At 36.6% G+C, this 15,827-nt stretch overlaps 1 protein-coding gene across 1 annotated transcript in view; it reads left to right on the forward strand.

Moving 5' to 3' along the window:
• The window catches only part of EML6 (EMAP like 6), a gene marked incomplete at its 5' end in the record, with an annotated part of 120,032 nt that overhangs the window by 41,100 nt on the left and 63,105 nt on the right, over nt 1–15,827 (forward strand). Inside the window, 5 exons of the mRNA XM_083359189.1 lie at nt 73–329; nt 4,722–4,934; nt 8,885–9,052; nt 9,800–9,906; nt 12,444–12,562. Of these exons, the coding sequence (XP_083215315.1) occupies nt 73–329; nt 4,722–4,934; nt 8,885–9,052; nt 9,800–9,906; nt 12,444–12,562 (864 nt within the window). The remainder of the gene's footprint in view (nt 1–72; nt 330–4,721; nt 4,935–8,884; nt 9,053–9,799; nt 9,907–12,443; nt 12,563–15,827) is intronic.

Consider the following 15,827-nt stretch of genomic DNA (forward strand, 5'->3'; position numbering starts at 1 on the left):
TACACATACTATCATCTTACCATTTTTCATTTGCACACCCACTGCTAATAATGTTTTCAATACTCTTTGCAGAGATATGACAGAAGTTGTTCATATCAAAGATCGGAAAGAAGTGATTCATGAAATGAAGTTTTCACCAGATGGCTGCTATCTTGCAGTGGGTTCTAATGATGGTCAGGTAGATATCTATGCAGTTGCTCAGCGGTATAAGAAAACTGGAGAATGCAACAAATCTTCTAGTTTTATCACTCATATTGACTGGTCTCTAGACAGTAAATTCTTGCAAACAAATGATGGTGCAGGAGCACGCTTCTTCTACAGGATGCCATGTAAGTAAATATTTCTTCATTACATGCATTTAATCTTAATGAGCAGTGCATAAAATTTTTGATCAATATACTCCAGGGATAGGACTGTGTGATGAATTAAAATAAGCACTATTCCCCATTAACTTATCTATCTATCATCTATCTAGTGAGGGAACTTAGACCAGAGCATGGGGGAACATAAATATCCCTTTAACCTCCTTAGATGAACAGTAGTATATATATATATATATATGAAGTAAATACAAGATTTAAAAATTAGCCAAAATAATTAGCTAAAACTCATCAGTTTCACTATGAATTTTGAATTTTCTTAATTTTAAAGTTGTAGATTATTATGTTTAAAATTATGCTAAAGTTTACATCATTGCATATTGATACAGTAAATAAATACAATAACACTATTACTAAAGTTAGAAATAATCACTGAATTCCTTCTTTTTGAAATTTATTGGAACTGGTGGCCATGACAATGGAAAATAATTTGACTATCAAGACTGGACTAGCTAATATTAGAAGTTAGAATAATTCAGTGTCAAGTAATAAGTATTACATTTCTCTATACGATCATGTAATAATACAATACAATGAAACTTCATTTTAAAGCATCATTTATTTGTGCAATGATATCATTATGCAAATGGAAATTTCTGTAATTTCCTTAATGTTTCATTACACCAATAAGAGAAATCAGCATGAATATAACAAAATTAAGATAAAACTAGCATAAATATAACTGCCTCATCTGAATTATATTTGATATAATAGAGTTTAACTTGTATCCAAAGTCTGCTAAAATGGGCAACTTACAATATTTAAAATGCATAATTTAATAGACATGATTATCCAGACAAAATTGAACCAGTAACTTTCAAAGGAACAACTGGGCTCCACGTAGACCCTCAACCCCAGACCTGGGAATTTAAGAGACTTCTGGAACACCTAGAGAATGAGAACCACATGTATCTCTGCTAGGATGTTGTGTTAGAGAACAAAAGGCCATGAGAGAGAAGGCACACTTCCTCAGGTGCACAAGATCACAATTTTTGCAGAAGGAACACGGAATGCACCAAGCATACCATATGGAATAATAGGAAACAGGAATAACAGGAAACAGACTATCCTACAAATAACTAGGTTTTATGCCATTAAAGACTTTATAGGTTTTAATCAGCATCTTGAACTGCAGCCAGAAGCCAACCAATAACTAATGCAGCTTGTGCAGTAGCAATGACTCATGAGCATAGTGAGGAGTTTCTGTTATTACATGCATTCTTGCTTTTTAAACCAACTGTAGCTAAATAATAACAATAACAATAATTATTGGAAGGGACCTTGGGGGTCTTCCTGCTCATGCAGGAAACCCTATACCATTTCAGACAATTGTTGTCCAATCTCTTCTTAAAAACTTCCGGTGTTCCAGAGCATTCACAACTTCTGGAGGCAGGTGGTTCCACTGATTAATTGCTCTCTGTCAGGAAATTTCTCCTTAGTTCTAGGTTGCTTCTCTCCTTGATTAGTTTCCATCCATTGCTTCTTGTCCTGCCTTCAGGTGCTTTGGAGAATAGCTTGACTCCCTCTTCTTTGTGGCAGCCCCTGAGATATTGGAACACTGCTATCATGTCATCCCTAGTCCTTCTCTTCATTAAACTAGACATACCCAATTCCAGTAGCCGTTCCTTATATGTTTTAGCCTCCAGTCCCCTAATCATCTTTGTTACTCTTCTCTGTACTCTTTCTAGAGTTTCAACATCTTTTTATATCATGGTGACCAAAACTGGATGTAATATTCCAATTGTGGCCTTACAAGTGGTACTAACACTTCATGTGATCTTGATTCTGTCCCTCTGTTAATGCAGCCTGGCACTGTGTTGGCTTTTTGACAGCTGCAACACACTGCTGGCTCATATTTAAATGATTGTCCACTAGGACTCTGAGATCCCTCTCACAGTTACTACTATTGAGCAAGTACCACCTATACTGCTATTCATCTATAGAGGGTATTCAAGAGCAGTCCCATGTAGAATGTATTGTCATAGTTCACGTGAGGTGAGTAGCAGATAAGTAATCATCTGAAGAGCCTCCTTGTTGAGGAAAGGGCACAACTGACAAGGTGAAACTGCATAAAGACCCTCCTGATCACAGCTATCATCTGCTCTTCATGCAATAGGTATGAGTCCAGTAGGACCCCCAAGTTGCACACTAGTCCATCCCACTCCAAAGATGAAAACATCCTCAACCCAGAGGCTCCAATCAGACATACAACTCAATCTCTTAGCTGAAGTGTTTCTTCCTATTCAGGCCTCCAACTTCACTTATACAGCCCAAGATTGAAATGCACAATTGATTATTAATAATACTGAAATCTGAATTAATGTCACCCAGCAGATCTATGTAGAAGTTAAAAAGTGGTGGTGGTGGTGAAAGCATTAAATACTGAGGTACCCCATGTGAGTAGATGTAATTTCCTTCCTCTTGTCAACACAGACTGGGACTGACCATTGAGGAAGGAGGTGAACCACTGCAACTACTACAAATATATTGTATTTATTTATTAATCAAATATATATAGCCTCCCATCTCTGGGACTCTGGATGACTTGTATTGTACAGTGTGTGTGTGTGTGTGTGTGTGTGTGTGTGTATTTTACAGTGTGTGTGTATATACACACATTGAAAAATAGAAAAGTCAGCAATAGAAATAGAGATATTCAAAACTAAACATATATACAAACATTGAGTGGGGAGAGAGAGAAAGAAAGAGAGAACATCAAAAGGGGTGGAACCAACCTAATATCCAGAAGGAAGGGAGAATGTTCTATAAGATGGATACTGCAACAAAGAAGGAGTTATTTTTTAATCCCATTTATATCCCGCCCTTCTCCGAAGACTCAGGGCGGCTTACACTCTAAGCACAAATCAATGTGCTTAGCAATAGCCTTCATTCTATGTATATGCCTGCTTATTAGGGCTTTCACACACACACCCCCAAGCGACATTATTACAAAGTCAGCTTATTGCCCCCAACAATCTGGGTCCTCATTTTACCTACCTCAGAAGGATGGAAGGCTGAGTCAACCTTTAATGTTATATGCATTTTAAAGAGATTGCATGTTATATATGTTTATTATGATTGCTTTATCCATACACTGTCACACAAGAGACACACAGATATGTAACACTCTAATAATTGGATAAATAAATTTTAGAATTACTGTTGTCTGATTATTACCTAAGTAATGGAAAGGGGATAATGCCAACCATTTCATAAGATCAATTCATTCCTTGAATTCCTAAACTGACCCATTTCACTTTAGTTATATAATAATAGGGAAATAATAAAATGTATTATTTTCAATCAAGAAAAGAACCATCATATTTAAACTTCCCCATGGATTGCCTGTTACTGAACATGGAAATGAGGATGCATAAGGCAAAACTTAAAAGATCTGTAAAAATAAATGTTGGACATCAAAACAACATACAGAAATAAATTAAAATTAATTTATGATAAAAATTAATTTTATTGTATTGTAAATCAAATGATTTGTTGTTACAAATACTGTATGGGGGGAAGATGGGAGAGAATTCATCTGCAAGTGAAAGATGATGAAATGTAATATCTAATAAAATTCCTTTTCCAGACTCACTGAGATCTTTTTTAATCAAATCTGATCTAAAAAACAAAATCCCCATTCTGGGTTTTATTTATATACCAAAGGCAGATTGTATAAGATTTTTGATACAGCAGTTTCTTTTTTCTCACAATAGTAATAGTGGTTACCAAGAGGTTCTCATTGTCTCACGATTGCTAAGACAGAGGCTTTTCTGCATTATAGACTTTGACCCAACTCAGTGTAGTTGGACTTTATCTGCTTCCCTGTGACTTCTTGATACAGATTTTTTTTAAAAAAGAAGAGATTGGATAACCATTTCTCTGAATTGGTACAGGGCTTCCTGCTTGAGCAAGGGGTTGGACTAGAAGACCTCTAGGATCCCTTCCAATTCTGTTATTCTATTCTGTTCAGATTCAGCTCATTTTTCTCATGACATACTTTGTCTCTACTTTTTATTTTTTCATTCTCCAATGGTATAGGTGAAGTCTATAAAATTTGTTAACCTTGTCACTAATTATCTTGGAGAGAAGTCAGGCATCATCTTTATTTGTAGTAGCTTAAAACAATCACCTGTAAAAGGGACCAGCAATAGGTTCAACAAATTTATGTGGATTTGTTGTGCATTTAAAGATGAACAAATTGCCTTCCAACTCAGCAATGGCAAAAGGCCCAAGAGAAAAAATAATTTCTGATAAGAAATTGGAAAAGTATTAAATTTTGTGTTTAGCTGCTCCTGAAACAATATAATTAAATAACTTATTAATTTAAATTTATTTCAGCTGGAAAACATTTGGCAAACAAAGATGAGATCAAAGGAATTTGTTGGGCTTCATGGACCTGTGTAATAGGATCAGAAGTAAATGGAATCCGGACAAAGTACAGTGATGTTACAGATATTAACTCTGTAGATGGGAATTATAATAATACAGTTTTAGTGACTGGAGATGATTTTGGATTAGTTAAATTATTCAGATTTCCATGTCTTAAGAAAGGTAAGACATTGTGTCATGCATATATAAAGTCTTGCTTTATTTGTATTATGGATTATTTGATTTTTTTCCCAGTGGTTGAGATTTAATTTTAATTTATTTAAACTTTTTATTAAAATAATGAGATGAGATAACAAATAAAAATGCTCAATCTCTAATATTATAAGAACAAGCAGAAAATTACCAGGAAACCTTTCTTTTTCATTTTAAAAATGTTAGTAAATATTTAGAAGCACATTCTAGAAAAATAAAAAAGAAATGAACTAGGAAAAAAACTGCAAGCAATACAAAACTAAGCAAAAAATTGAGGTAACTTTCAATTAATGCTATAAATGAAATTGAATAGTCAATAATAAAAGAAACAGGTGTAATAACTATCAAAAGCCAAAATGAATAATTTAGACCAATCTTCCAAATGACTCACTACTGTGTTTCCCCCAAAAAAATACCCAACTGGAAAATAATCCCTAGCATGATTTTTCAGGACACTCGTATTATAAGCCCCACCCCAAAAATAAGCCCCAGTTAAGATTGTCAGCCAGACGGATGCATTTAGTACCGTATTTCCCCCAAAATAAGACCTAAACAGAAAATAAGCCCTAATGCATCTTTTGGAGCAAAAATTAATATAAGTCCTGGTCTTATTTTCAGGGAAACATGGTATTTGAATGATAAAGACATTGACTGGTTTTTACTGGTTATATAATTGTATAAAAAAGATAATGAGAGGGGGTTTTGAAAAAAAATATTCTGTCTTTTTAGACATTGGGTTAGTTCATCACATGCCTTAGTGGGTCTGTTGGAATAAAAAATAGAGTTTCCACCTAAGTGTTTGCTATAAATAACATCAGAAGGCACCCCTTTAGAAATTGGGTAGGTTGCATCTGAGGAACAGGCCATTTTCAGTAGTTGTATTATGGTTTTGGAGCAGCCTTCTCCAGTTGCCTTACCTTTTTTTTAATAGTCAAGCAAATGAAGATTGCCTTCTCATTTTTCTGATATTGTTATTGTTTAATAGCGGGTTCTTTGACGCAGGAATGAAGACGAGGTAACTGAGTACAGGGAAACTCATATTTTATTTCGTGCAGAATCTGTACTGGCAAATGGCTGCAACTAGCCGCAATATATAGTCTAGCCCCTAGGCGGCAGCCAATAGATTTGAAGCAACCATTGCCGCCTAGGGATAGCCAATTATAGCACTGGAGACTTGTAGTCTGGGTTGCTGGAGAGCCGTTAGCTGCTGCAGCAACCCACGTGCTATTACTAATGAGCCCAGTACATAACAGTTATATTCTCACTTATATAGTTAGTTTTATCTGACAGAGACCATTATTCAGTTTATTCTTGTCAATCTGCAAGATGGAACTGAAAGAAAAACAGGGAAAGAATTGTTCAATTCAGATAAAAATAGTATTCCCTCAAGGCTCCAGAAATACTGAATAGCAATATTCTGTCTTAGCTTTGTGGCAGTTGGATCTCCATTAGGTGACATAAAATGGTAGATTCTGCTTCAGTAGAAAAATGTACTCGAAATTTATTTTTTATATCCCACTTATTATTTTTACAAATAACTCAAGGCGGTGAACATATCCACTACACTTTCCTCCTTCTATTTTTCCCACAACCCTGTGCAGTGATTTGGGCTGAAAGAGAGAGTGACTGGCCCAAAGTCACCTAACTTACTTGCATGGCTAAGGTGGGACTTGAACTCATGATCTGCTTTCTAGCCTGGTGCCTTAACCACTAACCAAACTCTTTACATTCATGAACTTTATCTTGCAAGATATTTTGTTACTCATGTTTTTATAATTTTAATAATTTTTAATTTGAGTTTATGAAGGCTTGTTTCAAATTTTATAAATTACATCTTGTTGGGAATCAATTATTTTATAAATACCAGGATGTGAAAAACTAAGATATATACAGTAGCATCTTGGAAAATGACTGTACAAGTCCTTGCAAGGCTGAAATGCTTTGTATATTACAAGAATCCTTGTGGCTGCCTCACGCAGCAATTTTTTGAAGTTATGAAAATATAGAACAGCTTTGTAACCAAAGCTTGCATTTATGACTGTCACAGCATTCCATGGTGATATGATCACCATTTGCATACTTTGCAATCTGCTTGTGACAAGCAGAGTTAATGGAGAACCTATAGGTTGCAGTAATGTGGTTTTTCCATTTAACAACCATGGTGCTTAGAGATAGAGTTGCCAGTTCCAATTGTAGTTACTAAGCAAAGACTACCTCTAGAATAGGTCACAGGATTGGAAAAAATCAGTTTACATTCCAATTCCAAAGAAAGGCAGTGCCAAAGAATGTTCAAACAATCGCACCATTGCACTCATTTCACATGCTAGTAAAGTTATGCTTAAAATCCTACAAGCTAGACTCCAGAAGTATGTGGATCGAGAACTACCAGAAGTATAGGCAGGATTTCGAAGAGGCAGAGGAACTAGAGATCAAATTGCCAACATACGCTGGATCAGGGAGTTCCAGAAAAACATCTACTTCTGCTTCATTGACTATGCTAAAGCATTTGATTGTGTGGCTCACAACAAACTGTGGCAAGTTCTTAAAGAGATGGGAGTACCAGACCATCTTATTTATCTCTTGAGAAACCCATATGCGGGTCAAGAAGCAACAGTGAGAACTGGACACGGAACCACTGATTGGTTCAAAATTGGGAAAGGAGTCCGGCAAGGCAAGGCTGTATACTGTCGCCCTGCCTATTTAACTTATATGCAGAGCACATCATGAGAAAGGCAGGGCTAGACGAATCAAAAGTTGGAATTAAGATTGCCGGGAGAAATATCAACAACCTAAGATATGCAGATGATATGACTCTAAATGACAGAAAGTGAAGAGCAACTAAAGAGCCTCTTATTGCGGGTGAAGGAGAGTGCAAAAGTTGGCTTAAAACTTAACATTAAGAAAACCAAGATCATGGCATCTGACCCTCTCAATTCCTGGCAAATAGATGGGGAAAAAATGGAGGTAGTGACAGATTTTATTTTCCTGGGCTCCAAGATCACCGCAGATGTAGACTGCAGCCAAGAATTTAAAAGACGCTTGCTCCCAGGGAGGAAAGCCATGGCAAATCTAGACAGCACACTAAAAAGCAGAGACATCACCCTGCCAACAAAAGTGTGTGTAGTCAAGGCTATGGTCTTCCCAGTTGCAATGTATGGATGTGAAAGGTGGACCATAAGAAAGGCTGAGCGCCAAAGAATTGAGGCCTTTGAATTATGGTGCTGGAGAAGACTCCTGCGAGTCCCTTGGACTGCAAGGTGATCAAACCAGCCAGTCCTAGAGAAGATCAACCCTGACTGCTCTTTAGAAGGCCAGATCCTGAAGTTGAAACTCAAATACTTTGGCCACCTAATGAAAAGGAAGGACTCACTGGAGAAGAGCCTAATGGTGGGAAAGATTGAGGGCAATAGAAGAAGGGGACGACAGAGAATGAGGTGGCTGGATGGAGTCACTGAAGCAGTAGGCGTGAGCTTAAATGGACTCCAAAAGATGGTAGAGGACAGGAAGGCCTGGAGGATCGTTGTCCATGGGGTCGCAATGCATTGGACACAGCTTCGCAACTAACAACAACAACAAAGCAAAGATTACCTGTAGAATAGTAATAATGATCCTTATAGTATTTTTGAATTAATATTGATATAAATCTGTTGTTCAACAAATGAAGAAGGATTAAGTAACATAGGTGACTAAATATGTATTTTACCCAAACTACCAACTATTGGGAAATAAAGAACATTTCTGTATATATGGATCGGTTGCATCATGTTTTGAAATTTCATGCAGAACATAGTTGAAAAGTGATTTTATAAAATTTGCAATATCTTTTGTGCACATCTGTGTATGTGTTGTGTGTGTCTTGCTTCTGTATGGTGACTTTTTAGACAGATTTGATTTCAATTATCTTTATTTTTTAATTTTAGGTGCAAAATTCAGAAAATATGTTGGCCATTCTGCTCATGTTACAAATGTCCGCTGGTCACATGACTTCCAATGGGTAATCAGTACGGGAGGTGCAGATCATTCTGTTTTTCAATGGCGGTTTATTCCAGAAGGTGTAACAACTGGAATCCTTGAAGCAGCCCGTATAGGTAAGATTTTCAGAATGTTGAAATACAATTGAACTAAATTTTTAATCATTAATCCTCCAGAATACAGGTAGTCCTTGACTTACAACCATAATTAAATCCACAATTTCTATTGCTAAGCGAGACAGTTGTTAAGAGAGTTTTTTCCCACTTTATGACCTTACTTGTCACAGTTGTTAAGTGAGTCGCTGCAGTTGTTAAGTGAGTAGTATGATTGTTAAGCTAATCTGCCCCCCCCAATTGACTTTGCTTGTCAGAAGGTCACGCAAGGTGATCACATGCAGGGGCACAGCAACTGTCATAAATATGAATCAGTTGCCAACTGTCCGAATTTTGATCACATGACCATGGCGGTGCTGCAATGATCATGAGTATGAAAAATGGTCGTAAGTCACTTTTTCAGTGCCATGGTAACATTGAACGGTCACTAAATGAACTGTTCTAAGTCAAGGACTACCTGTACTCAAGTCTAACACGTACATTGCCTTTTATTTTAATTTCTACTCCCAACTTGGAAATTTATGGAAAGGATCACTGAAAAGAGAATGTGCTTATTTAATGTTGCGCTTTGTTTTCATTTTTGGCTTAGTTCTGTATATTTCACTGTCAAGTCAGAAACGTTCACTATGTCCAAGGTCATTTGAAAATGTTTTAACATGTCAGAACTGAGATTTTACATATCTTTCCAGGCACTGAGAATTATTTTTAAAGAATTACGAAATAATTAATATTATTTCACCCATTCTGCAGAATGTGGCATAGATTCCTACAGTGAAGAATCAGATTCTGATTTATCTGATGTGCCAGAATTAGATTCAGATATTGAGCAAGAAGCTCAAATCAATTATGTTCGACAGGTGAGTAACATTGCAGTATCATATCATTAGATCAGGAACAGTTGAAATACTAAAAATAAATATCTGGAAAAAATACAGCTGTTGATTCAGTGACATCTGTAGGGAAGATAAAATAGCCAAGATGGTATTTACACTATTGTAATTGAAGTGTTGTCTTTTTTAAGTGCATGCAACATCCATACCAAAAATATAGGGCTTTGATTATGATGCTACATCCTCCAACTTGTTTCCATTGTTTTCACACATAAACATACACTCAGACACTGTTTGGCCCCATGGTTACAGGGCAGATTCATACTGCCCCCTCCTGTGCACATTTGTTCAGCATTGTCAAGGGGCAGAGAAATATGTTAAATAAATGCATTCTATGTAATTTAAATCAGGAGTTCCCAACCTTTTTGGTTCCAGAGAATGGCGGAGGCTTTGGCAGTTTCAGTGGCAGGTGGGATGTTTTCACATGTGCAACCTAAATCCCACACATGCACAATTGAAGCGATCCATGATCCATGGGGAACCCTGATTTAAATAATTATTTAAATTATTTGATAAGGACTGTTGCAACATATTTGTGTTAATTAGATGTTGGGACATCTTTTTTAATGTAAATAAAGGATAAACATGTATCAAGAAATCAGAAAGGAATCGTGGTCCTTTATCAGTGAAAAGCTCAAATTATTTGAACAAAGTTCCTGGAAGGAAGCAAAAGTGATCTTAAGGTTAATTATAATCCAATGATTCACAATGATCCTAAATGCCTTTTTCCAAGTATATTTGGTGAACTAGAAATATATTGTTTGAACATCCCCTGCTGCATATTTTATGTAAAACGTTTTGAAGGATATAAGAAAATATATAGATTATTATTATTATTATTATTATTATTATTATTATTATTATTATTAATAATAATAATAATAATAATAATAATAAAGTTGGAAGGGACCTTGGAGGTCATCTAGTCCAACCCCTGCTCAGGCAGAAAACCCTATACCATTTCAAACAAATGGCTGTCCAGTCTCTTCTTAAATACTTCCAGTGTTGGAGTATTCACAGCTTCTGGAGGCAGGTTGTTCCACTGGTTAATTGTTCTAACTGTCAGGAAATTTCTCCTTAGTTCTAGGTTGCTTCTCTCCTTGATTAGTTTCCATCCATTGCTTCTTGTCCTGCCTTCAGGCACTTTGGAGAATCGCTTGACTCCCTCTTCTCTGTGGCAGCCCCTGAGATATTAGAATACTGCTATCATGTCACCCCTAGTCCTTCTCTTCGTTAAACTAGGCATACCCAATTCCAGCAACCGTTCCCTATATGTTTTAGCCTCCAGTCCCCCAATCATCTTTGTTGCTCTTCTCTGTACTCTTTCTAGAGTCTCAACATCTTTTTTACATCGTGGTGACCAAAACTGGATGCAGTATTCCAAGTTATTCTTATGCACATTTTTGTGTGTAGTTTTGTCTAGCTATGTTTCATTTTTTATTTTTTTCCTTTTTTGGAGTTTGTATTTTAATGTTTCACAGAAAATAAAAAATTGAAAAAAATAACCCAATTTCTTCTTTTGTCTCTAACTATATGCTTGATACAAGACAAGAGCTTCAACTTTTTATTTTGTTTTGTTTTGTTTTTTTCTCCCTAGCTAAACATTTGGGTTACAAGTTTCATTAAATAGTTTCAAGCGGAAACTGGTTTTTATATTAATGAAAATTTAGTGTCTGTACATGACCCTTTGGAAATCACAGAGTTGTTGCTTGGAAGAGGACTTCTTTGATATACAAATGACACTATTCCCCAAAAGCTGTCCACTCCATAAAAACCTCTTGTTCCCCTTCTCCAGAATTCTAAGGGATAGGTTCACTATTTGCAGAAATAATAATAATAATAATAATAATAATAATAATAATAATAATAATAATAATAATAATAATAATAATAATAATAATAATAATAATTATAATTATAATTATAATTATAATTATAATTATAATTTTATTTATATACCACCCTTCTCCCGAAGGACTCAGGGCAGTGAACAGGGCAAATATATAAAAATACAAAAATACAAAAGTTAAAAAAGAATTAAATACAATGCCCAAACTAAAACAGTAAATACATATATTAAAAAACAACAATAAAATCCCAAACCCATCCCCCATCAGGCCAGGCCGGCTTGTTCGAATAAGTGCGTCTTCAGATCGCGTTGGAAGGAGCGAAGGTCGGGCGCCATATAGATTATTGCTTACCATTTCCAATTAGAAAATTATAGAATTATTTTTTCAAACAAGCTGATTACATAGTATAGCAGCCTTCGCCAATTTGGGGAAATTCTATCCTAGAAATATTAGACTACAACACAATACAGGATGAGAATTATGAAAATTGTCATCTAATACTTTTCAGTCATTAGAGTAGAAAAAGATATGATACAGGACAATGACATAGATCTTTCAAATTACCAGCAATGATACCAGCAAACAATAAGAAGCAATTTGAATTACTTATTATGAGCTTATAATTAAAAAGTAATTTTTCTTTCTTTTTTGCAGGTTTACAAAGAAGATCTACCTCAACTGAAACAGCAACGTAAAGAGAAAAGCCACTCAGTGCCCTTCCTTAAGAGAGAGAGAGCTCCTGATGACAGTTTAAAGCTGCAATTTATACACGGGTATAATAAATTTTCAACAGTACCTTTTTTGGTAGTTTGGTAGTTTACAGAAAGAAAGAGATAACCCATTCTTAAACAAAAATAGCCTTTAGATTTAAAGTCTATGCCTGGAGTTAAGAGATGAAATGAGTAAGATGAGACACTCTGATTCTTACATTGGAGAAAGCTATTTAGTAATCAAGGATAGAGAGCTTCAGGGCTGAAAACAGAGCAGCCACAAATGCATTAACTCAAAAAGGAGGGAGGAAGAGTGCCAGGATTTGAACCTACAGAGCACTGTATATCAGGCAGGTTTTCTGCATGCTGATTCATGCAGATCTTCGTTGTGGATAAGGCTTCCTAATTCTCTATAATAACATTAAAAAGGTAAAGGTTCCCCCGCACATGCGTGCTAGTCGTTTCCGACTCTAGGGGCCGGTGCTCATCTCCATTTCAAAGCCGAAGAGCCATCGCTTGTCTGAGGACGTCTCCGTGGTCATGTGGCCGGCATGACTAGACGCCAAAGGCGCATGGAACGCTGTTACCTTCCCACCGGAGTGGTCCCTATTTTTCTACTTGCATTTTTACGTGATTTTGAACTGCTAGGTTGGCAGAAGCTGGGACAAGTAACAGGAGCTCACTCTGTTACGCGGCACTCGGGATTCGACCCGCCAAACTGCCGACCATCTGATCGACAAGCTCAGAGTCCTAACCCACTGAGCCACCGCGTCCCTATATAATAACATTACCTATGTAATTTTTGTGCCTGCTTGGGAATGCAGGACTGAGAGAAAGATGGATATATTATGCCAGCTGTAAAACCTTGTTGATAATTATCAATCAAGGAATACTGATTTTCTGTTCAGATCTCTGCCTTTGGTTATGGCTTTCCTCCTTCCTCTTTCTTACACAACACTAAATCTGCTGTTGACTTTGAAATAAAGATAAGTATGACTGCAACACAGTGTTAACATCTGAAATGGTGTAGTCTCCTGTTTGAGCAGTTGGTTGGACTAGAAGACCTCCAAGGTCCCTTTCAGCTATATTCTGATTAAAATTGAAGAGTTAATCTGTTAACACAGTGTTCATCTGTTGTGTTATCAGCCAACTACTGTACATATTTTCCCCAATTACCTTTTCGTTCACTCTCCAGCAATGTATATTTCCTTAGAATGTTTTTTACAAGGCTGTATTTGAGGTTCTCCCTTTAAGATTTGTTTCTCATTTTAATGAAATGATTGTCATAATCCTTCCAAGTTTGATAATTTCCCTTATGCAAAAGGACTGTATCATTCTCAGTACAAAGTTGTTACTATTTGGTCATTGACCACTGTTTATTTCTTTTATTTCTTGGATTTATTTATCACCTCTGTCAGCTAGGATATTAGATAGTATCTAACATCTAAAACTGATAAAGCAAATCTCAGGCATATTGAAATTGAAATCAAAGTTCGAACACCCGGATAAGGTAAAAACTAAAGCAGTTTTAATAAAATTGAGCTTTCATTGGCCAACTGCCAACATCATCAGGATAGAATTGCTGGAGAGGTGAAATTACATTTATATCATTGGCGGTTTTGCGCTCCACTCATGGAGTGCATCACTGGTCTGTTTGTCCATCAGCTGTATTATCTCAAACTGCTTTTCACTCGTTCTCGTGGAGTGCAATTGCCTCTGGGTGCTCGCTGTCAGTGGGAAATCGCTGTCTGTTCTTCTGGTCGTGATCAATGCCCTTGTCATTGTGCGTGTCCTCATGCCAAACGTCCTTGGGGATTGTTCCTCCCCCTTCTTGCTTTTTGTGATGCAGTGTTGCTGTGTGACTGTGCGATCTTGATCTTGGTTCACTGGTATACTCCGTGAGTGTTCGCGTTGTCTGCGCCGTTCCTCTTCCTAACTCCTAAGGGCTTAGTATGCAGAGAGGAGTTCTATATGACGGTTAATTGAGGAACGGTCCGAAAACCAGGCCTCTTTAAATAATCGGCCGCCCTTAGTGTTGTCTCGGGCAATCACCTCAGTCCCCACCAAATCAAAGGTATAACCATGTAACCATGCGTGCCCACACCTGCGAATGTTGTTCCTGTCTTTTAACTGCAAGCTCGTGTTCCTGTATCCTAGTCCCCAACTGTTTTGCTGTCTCCCCAATATAATTACAGTGACAGTTCTCACATGGCATCTTATATATAACTGAGGACTTCTCTTGATTGGGGAGCGTATCCTTTGGATGCATGACACGAAGGAAACCTCTTGTGGATTCTGTAGAATGCCAACTTGCGGTCTGCTGTTTTCAACACCGAACCATACATGAGCTAATTAACAACCATCATAGGATTAGCGCCATGACAACAAGAGTTCACGATTGCCAGTACAGTGAGCACCCAGAGGCAATCGCACTCCACAAAAACGTGTGCAAAGCAGTTTGAGTTAATACAGTCAATGGAAACAAACAGACTAGTGTTGCGCTCCATGAGTGGAGCGCAAAAGCGCCAATGATATAAATGTAGTTTCACCTCTCCAGCAATTCTATCCTGATGACGTTGGCAGTTGGCCAACAAAAGCTCGATTTTATTAAAACTGCTTTGGTTTTTACCTTATCCCGGTGTTCGAACTTTTGTTTCTTTCTATCTATCTATCTATCTATCATCTATCTATCTATCTATCTATCTATCTATCTATCTATCTATCTACATTTTAATACAAATAATACAGTTAATACATTTTAATACAAATAATGCAGACTTCATATTAACTCCATATTATTTAAATATAAACTGAAATAAATTCTGTTTTTTAATACTATTCAAACACCAAGTATGTCACTTTGCTACTTTGAGCTTATATCATAATATAAAATAGTTTATATCCTAATATATGGAGCATCATCCCTGCAAAGAAAAGATCGATCATCATTTGATAGACATTGAAGTTATGGTTTTGCCAGCAGATCTGGGAACGCCAGAGTGATATAGAGTGCATTAAGTGGTTGTTTGATTGTTGTCAGCAAGGGGATGAGGGTTTATTGGGTTTTGTATCTGAGGTTATACTTCTGCAAGCTGCTTGGAGTCACTGTGAGTGAATTGGCTGTATAATTTCTAGATAGATAGATAGATAGATAGATAGATAGATAGATAGATAGATAGATAGATAGATATTTTTATTTTTTATTTTATTTTAATCCCATTTATATCCCGCCCTTCTCCGAAGACTCAGGCCGTCTTACAATTTAAGCACAAACCAATGTGCTTAGCAATAGCCTTCATTCTATGTATATGCCTGCTTATTAGGGCTT

The sequence above is a fragment of the Vipera ursinii genome (genome assembly GCF_947247035.1).
Source record: "Vipera ursinii genome assembly, chromosome: 1".
NCBI classification, from domain to species: domain Eukaryota; kingdom Metazoa; phylum Chordata; class Lepidosauria; order Squamata; family Viperidae; genus Vipera; species Vipera ursinii.